This window comes from Rhamphochromis sp. 'chilingali', assembly GCF_963969265.1.
Source record: "Rhamphochromis sp. 'chilingali' genome assembly, chromosome: 19".
NCBI lineage: Eukaryota > Metazoa > Chordata > Actinopteri > Cichliformes > Cichlidae > Rhamphochromis > Rhamphochromis sp. 'chilingali'.
Window position 1 is genome coordinate 22058253 of NC_137946.1, and position 8025 is coordinate 22066277.

Here is an 8025-nt window from a genome sequence, read left to right on the forward strand (position 1 = left end):
GAGTAGGCGTTAAACCCCCCGCCGTTCTCCTACCCCTCCTCCTCCTCCTCATCTTCTCCTTTTTTTCTTTCTTTTTTTTTAAACATTGCCAGAGAGGCTGTAGTCATACCTCACATTGTTGCCGAGGAAGGAAGGGCATGTCCTTGTTCGTAATAAATGTCTTTAGCTGGAACAGGAACACAAGGGGAGCGGCTATTATGAAGTCTAATCGAGCAGAGGCATGTGACCTCCGGTATCTTGATATCCTCGTTGAGAATCCGCTGAATGAGGCAAAAAAAATAAACCTCAGACGTACACTATATTTATTAAACGTTTTATATTCTCGCAGATTCTGGTATGTATTGTTTTTCTGCATCTGCATGTTTTCCATTAGACACAGGTCGCCATCCATTCGTCAGAATCAATACCAGAGATCATATCTGCCTTCAATGAAAAAAAATTAATTAATTCATTGCAGATTTGGCCCACTCATATTCCGCTCTATCGCCTTTCTGTTACCATATTATAATCATAACAACATGTAGCATCGCTGGCTTCGTATATAAATAAATTAGGGGGATAAAAGGGTGGGGGGGACATCAGAGCCCACTCTTTATGTAAATCAGGCCTGACATTGCCCTTGTGACCAAAAAAAAACCCCCACCTCCTTCTCATTTCCTCGCCCCCTCCTTTTTCTTACACACACGCCTCATTCGCTATTTCTTCCCATTCATAAAAACGTAGGTATGGCGCCTGCGCAATGCTATTCGGAGTCCTCCCCATTCATAAAAATGTAACATCCGCATTTCAGCCCTCCCCAGTCGCGCGGCCCTGCCATTCACAAAAAAACAGAGAAAAAAAGACCAGGCATCTGCGCAGTGCCGTCCCTTTCCTTTCCTCTACCCTCCCATTCATAAAAACTCACTTCCCTCCCCCTCGGTGGTTGCAACATCATATCCAAAGCTCCGAGTCCACAACCGCAGTCGTCTTTTATGCACCAGCGAGTGGAGAATAGTGCGGGGCACCAGTTCGCCGTCCCCATACCTTGTTCTTATTACCCTGTAAAGTTTGGACTTATCTTTATCCATTATTCCTGGAGCTACTCGCTGCCTTGGAATAAAGCCTGTGCGTAAACGTCGCGCGCAGCGGAGAGATGAAAATTGTATCCTGAAACAACAGTAAGTGATCACCTCTCGTGTTTTTCCTTTCTTTCATCTCTAGATGTTTGTAACTAGTAAGTGTGTCACTGTAAAGAGAAACTGTTCGGTACTGTTCAGTGTTGCCTTCACTTGACTGGTCCTCTCAGTCTACTCAATCGCGTGCACTAAAACGCTCCTGCAAATTCTATTTTGCAACAAGCTGTTTCCGAGGGTTTGCAGTTTAGGTCAATATTTAACCACCGACTTCGGACCAAAAGCAAGGTGAAGGTATCAGAGATGGAGAACGACGCGTAGTCCAAACCGCCGCTTTTTTTCTTTTCTTTCTTTTTTTTAATATCAAATACGCATTTCAGCGGCTGTCGCATCGCTTCGTACATCCCCCCCCCCCCCCCTTTTTTTTTCTTGTCTTTATTTTTTTTCAAAGACACAATAAAAAGCAGCGGGGCAGACCCACACTTCAATCTCTGCGTGATTCGCCCTTCTCTCCAAAGCCTGTAGGTACGTTTATCTCTCGGGCGGTTCGGTTGCGTGTGTCCTTCTCGCTCTGCAGCGACTGCCTGGCTGGCACGCCATCGATGGTGTCAGGTGTTTATGCCATTAGTTTTTTCGTTTTAGCCCATTGGCTGCGACAAATCTTGTATTAATTTTCTACAATGCATTTGTTGTTGTTGTTGTTTTTTGCGTTTTGGTTTTTTGAGTGCCGTGGACGTATAATGTCCAGCTTTACACACACAGCTACGCACCGAACAGCCGCCTATCAAAACGACTCTACATTCCCGTGTCTGGTGGCACGCAATGTACCATTTCCTTTATTAAGCTTGTGTGTTTTTTTGACATTTTACAAAAACTGTTTGAATACCTGCTTATAACGCCTATATAAACATGCTATTTGTGTAAGTCGAGCTGCCGCCTCCGGTTTTTATGACTCAGTCATTGACATGTAGGGAGGGACGCGCACACACATAGACACACACACGCACACATTCGGGCTTGCACACGCATAGTTCCGGCTTGGAGCTTATAATAGTCTAGATTTGACGATCACAAGCGCTTGTGTCGGTGCCAGCTATGTCGCAACAGGTTTCTCAACCGGGCTTCTGAAAATATGAGGAATGGGAGAATCACACTGACAGCTGACGGTCAAGCAAAGCTGTGTCTACCACTGATACATTTACGAAAAAATAATACAGATGTATATATTTGCTGGGTGATGTGCGCAAGCCCAATAAATCACAAGACGAGCATAATCAAACGAAAATGATCTGAACAAGCTGATTTTTTCGTCGGTATATTTTGTTATAAGGTAACCCAAATGAATACTGTAGACAGTAGGTCGGTGAGCTGCTTTTCGTCAATATATATGTAAATAAAATGGATAAAATAAATCTGCCGAGCGCTCATTGATGAAACGGATGAAACCGATTTCTTTCAGCCTCACCATGACTGGAGCGTCTTGATTCATGCTTGCAACACCGAGTGCAGCCAGCAGCCCATTCACAAAAAACTGCAGTTCATAAAATCAGCCCCATTCACAAATCCCAGGGTCTGATCTCTGATTCAGATTCGTGTTTATGCAGTTTGCACACTGACAGATCAAATTTAAAAATACAACATTAGGTCAACTTGTATTACATGAAATAGCTGTGATTCTATAAAAAGACCTAATTTCCTTTGCCTCTTGCATTCATTTAGTCACCGTTGAAGTCTCTTTTCTGGCAACCTTCTTGTTACTTTGCCTTGTTTTGCATCTTTGAGTCTTTTGCATGCAAACCCTGCTCTCTGGTGCTCCCTGCTCTTTGGAGGGGAGGCAGTGAGAGCCCAACTTCTATTGTTCTAATGTCAAAGTTAGAATGGAGGAGGCTTAGACTGAATACCCTGTCGGTATTCAGTCTAAAAATCACCATGGTTTGGAAACTCTACATTCAAATAATTGCAAAGATCCGGTCTGGAGAAAAAAAAGATTTCTATGGAGAGACTTGTTTTAAAGATTCAGTATTTGTTTTCTGTGAAGTGAACTACTTATATCAAATGTCACGTTCGCATGCTGTTAGAGGTGTTGATCTGACATCTAACCATCTTTAATTCTCTAGTTTATTGCCATTTTTTTTTATATTTTAAGATGAGATTAGTCTTAAATGTCTCTTTTGTATCTGTTTCTGCAGTATTGCTAAATGCTGCTTTAGAGAGAAGTCGAGGCACCAGCCTACATATGGAGTCCAGGGTTCCCCACCACATCCCCGGAGTGTCCTCCTCCCTCATATCTCAACCCCTGCTGGACAGTCGTGTGCCCTACGGTCGTCTTCAGCACCCTGTCACTATTTACCCCATCGACCAGATAAAGTCATCACACGTGGAGAACGATTACATTGACAGCCCTGCTGTTGTTTCTCAGCAGCCTCCCAGCCAGAAATCTTTGAACCCAAGAATCACCTGGCTAGGTCAGAATCAAGAAGCCTTTCTTGGTGCAAACCACAACCATCATCACAATCACCAACACCAACCTCCCCAGCATAGTAGGTGCGAGCCCCACCTTCATCAGGACACCACCACCCACCCTTGGATTTCCTTCAGTGGAAGGCCCAGCTCTATCAGCAGCAGCAGCAGTACCTCATCTGACCAGAGGCTGCTGGAACACGCTGCGCCCACTCCAACAGTGGACCACCACCCTAAATTGCACCCTCACCCCGGCCCCATCAGTACAATCACTACCCAAACTCCAGGCTGCTTCAGTTCCTCAGAATCTAAGGTCCTCACTTCTTCCTCCTCTGCTTCGTCCTGCTCCTCCTCCTCTAAATCCCTTGACCTCAAGTCCGCAAAGATGCCTGTGGGAGGTGTATGCTCCGTTGGAGGTCAGCAAGGGTTGGCAGTGATTCCTTCCTCTCCGACCGAGAAGAAGCACCTCCTTCTTTGCGAGCACTGTGGGAAGTGCAGGTGCACAGAATGCACACTTCCCCGAACCCTTCCTTCTTGCTGGGTCTGCAACCAGGAGTGCCTGTGCTCTGCTCAGAGCATGGTAGATACCGCCACCTGCATGTGCCTGGTCAAAGGGATCTTCTACCACTGCACCGAAGACGAGGATGATGAGGGCTCCTGTGCCGACAAGCCCTGCTCGTGCTCGCAGGCCAACTGTTGTGCACGCTGGTCCTTCATGGCTGCCCTTTCTTTCGTCCTGCCTTGCCTGGTTTGCTATCTACCAGCGATGGGCCTAGCCAAACTGGGACAGAAATGTTATGACAATATTAGCAGGCCTGGCTGCCGCTGTAAAAACTCACAGAGCGGTGTGAGTGTCCCCGTGTGTAAAAGTGGAGCCACAGAAGCAAAATCTGGCACTCTGGAGAAGCAGCAGCAGGGATCATGATAGTGGACCAAACTGTGTGGTGGTGACCTTGCTAAAAAAAAAAAAAAAAAAGTGGACTGGACTATACCATACTTGTTTGCTCTCTATGGATTGGACAATCCAACACCAACCCATTAAACTATCCCGTTAAACTGCTGGAAGATGACTTATGTAAAACAAAGGTACAAAGATGTTTAATAGGGTGTATGATCAAAAATGGGCCTTATATGAGGGAGGTGGCAAGTAGGAATAGGCAACAGGCCCTCTGAGATGTTTTTGTTCTTCTTTGTAAGAGTGACAAAAGAACAAGAGACAAGCTTGTGGGACTGGTATTTGTGTTTTGCGAAGATGGCCGTAGGCACAAAGTCATTGTACCTCTCTGCTGCTCAATATTTCTCAGCTAATTTTGTAATGCTTACTAAACAGAAGCTGGTTGCTGATCCACAGAATACATAGAAATTATTGATGGATGGTTAATATCTATACTTAGCCCCCACCCCCCACTCCCCACCCCAACCCAAAAGCACAGCCCAGCGTTAAACATGAAAACAAGTGATTATCTATAGCGTGGTTTCAATGACAGGCCATTGCAGGAGTGAAACTAACACTTTTAACTACTCACTCGCTCCAAGGTTATCGTGGCCACCAATCTTTTAGCGTTTCCCCTCTCTTACACCTGAAAGATGCTACCTTGGTATTGCTAACATTTGATCTCCATTGAGTTTTTATGTCCAGAGTGGAGCTGTAAAAACAAACCTTTCTAGACTTTAAAATAATAGCAATTCCCCTTAACTCTCACCATGTATTGTGCATAAGCAGTTGAGATGATCACCTTACAGTGTGTTTTCCACTACGAGGTGGTGAAGCCTAGACATTCTCAAATATTTTGAATGCTGTTCACCAGTCACCTTTGACATAATGCATGTCATGACTTGCATGCTTTAGTCTAATGGTTACCCACTGTACTAGAAGTCGATTTGTAGTAGAGAAATGTGTTTAAAGAAAAAAAAAAGTAAAGTACACTCAACCTTCTCAGGGACAGTTACAGTAATCCTCTCTAGAACTTGGCCTACACCGCATGTTGATTACTAAACTGCCTAAGAGCCTGGTCTACTTCCTCTTTGCACAAAAAAAACAAAAAGGCAAAGAAATATTTAGGGGCAAAAAGGCAAGAGTGAATCATTTAAAACGAGTAAGCTAAGCTAGAGACAAACTGGCCAGAAAAAAGTGTTTCCAGACGAGAGGGGGTGCAAGTGATAGAGAGCAAAGAGGGGGAAGAGAAGGCATAGCAAAGTCGCTGTTGTGTATGTCTGCAGTCAGCCTTTGTAGAGTAAACCTGCCACTTGCACAACCTTTTTAGGAAGACGCAAACCCCTTAAAGGATGTACTAAAGCACAGTATTAACCACCTCAGCTATCTCACATTACGTTGGTGTGCACTACATTTAGTCCCCACCCCACTGCCCCCACACACAGAGCGTCTTCATCACGTTTAAATCATTATGCCGCGTAGCTGCATACGTTGAATAGCCTCTTTTTTTAATTCTTAAAGTCTATTTTTGTGGCTTGCGTGACATTTTTAGGACTTTGCCAAAGGAAGCTGTTATACAGTAGCATGCTTTTCCTGTCAGAATGATCACAGTCACGCCAGTCTGGCCACGTGGTGTTGACGGCAGCTGGTCATTATTAAAGGTGGGCTGCCCTTTAATACAGATGGCCATTTCCGTTTGGCATAAAAGCGTACTGTCTTTGCGACTCCATAACACACATCTCTGCTTCACATCGGACCTGTGACTTTCATTAGGGTGCCTAACTTTGCTTTTACTTGTACTTGTCTAGTTGCACAAAGCTATCAGACGGGGGGAAAGGGAGGGAAAAAACACACATGGTCCTTAGTCTTTAATGTATGAGGCAATATTTTCAAAACCTAGCAATTCAGCCTGAGAGAAAAGGTGCCAAAATGGGATTGGTCGCGGGACCGGGCAAATGCCTGGTCGTCTCTAGGTGGGCAGCAAAAATCACAAATGTTTTGACAATATATTTAGTACTAGAGCTATGCAGGTGAAATGTTATTTGCTGTAAATAGTTTCACAACATTTGTGTTCTTTAGAAGACACTTTTAAATGTCCTTGAAAGATTGCATGGTACATTATAGCTACGATTCAGTACAAAATATATAGAGAATATATTAGATATATATTTTGAGGGTAAGAATACGATGTTTTTGTGGTTGTGAGGAAAAGGAAAAAAGGAGAGTTTCAAGAAGAAGGTTGGGGAAAGGGGTAACAGAAATAACAGACGTTTCTATTACTAGCACTTGATTTAGAAAAGTGTGCCCGGCAATAAATTAAAGAAGAAAAAAAAAGGAGAAGAAGCAGAAAAAAAACTCCTGCTGTTTATGCTATCCATGGCTCATTAGCAGTCGAGAGGCTAAGCTAATTCCCTGGTTCCTCTCCGAGTCCTAAAGACTGTGGACTCATTGAATCCACACAGGGAGCACAATCTACCCCCATCAGCCCATTTCCTGCCGTTACTCCTCGGTGTTTCAGCTCCCTCTTTTTCTCTTCTTGCTTTTCTTTCTTCCTCGCTTCTCTCTTTCCTGCCCCGAGAAATTGCCCAACAAACATCCCTGACCTTCCATGATTGACAAACACAGCTGCTGTGCATAAACTTGTCATACCACAGAGACATGGAAAGACATGTCTGTCTCTCTTTCACTCTCGACTTGGTTTTTCCTCTCCAGTTGTGTTCTGCGCCATCTCTTCTCACCAGAGGACATTTATTTCCAACAGTTGCTGCCTTTTTTCTTTTCTTCTTTTGCTGTTACTCAGCTCCATCACTGCAAAAGCAATGCTCCTAACTTCATGTTGGCTTTATACAATCACGTGCTCGCTATCCTGTTTAAGGTGTGGAATAATCATCCAACAGCTCAAACATTAAAACCTTTTCTTTACGCTGTGACTTTTACACACCAATCCCCCTGTGTGTCATTCATTTGTGAACACGGTTTTCTTTTCTTTTCCTTTTTTCTTTTTTTTTTTTATTTAAACCCAAACAAGAGGAAAGGTCTCAAACAGTTGGGTGATGCTACTCCATTCTTTTATACCTTTACAATGTCATTGTTGGGTATTGAGAAACAAGATCTGTGCTTTTGTTTTGTGTAGATATAACAAAAAGACAAAAATCTCATATAAAAGGTTCCCTTTATAGATATATTTATTTTGAAGTTCTATTTTATATAGTATTTATTTAGATGCCAACTTTTTGTTTGTGAAGAAAGCTTATGTCGAAATGGAATGTACATTGACAATGGAAATATATATTGTTAAATATACCGAGCTGTTTGTGTCGTTACTGTTTCAACTACATAACACAGACACACACTTATACACCGTGCCATCATAACGATCATAAACCCAGAGGATTTATACTAATATGAATTATTACCACTAAAAAAGTTGACTTATACTGACATAAAGATAGCAGCACCAACAAACTATTATCCCCCCCCCCAGTGGCTCTATGCCCCTCTAGTGGGGTCTGCCCCACA

General features: G+C 43.4%; 1 protein-coding gene across 1 annotated transcript; it reads left to right on the plus strand.

The window, feature by feature from the left end:
* The first annotated feature begins 797 nt into the window (after window positions 1–797).
* Window positions 798–7807, plus strand: spry4 (sprouty homolog 4). The gene is made up of 2 exons (XM_080866238.1): window positions 798–1157; window positions 3302–7807. The coding sequence occupies exon 2, from the start codon at window positions 3349–3351 to the stop codon at window positions 4495–4497; it is 1149 nt and encodes a 382-aa protein (XP_080722364.1). The 5' UTR covers window positions 798–1157; window positions 3302–3348; the 3' UTR covers window positions 4498–7807.
* The last annotated feature ends 218 nt before the right edge of the window (window positions 7808–8025 follow it).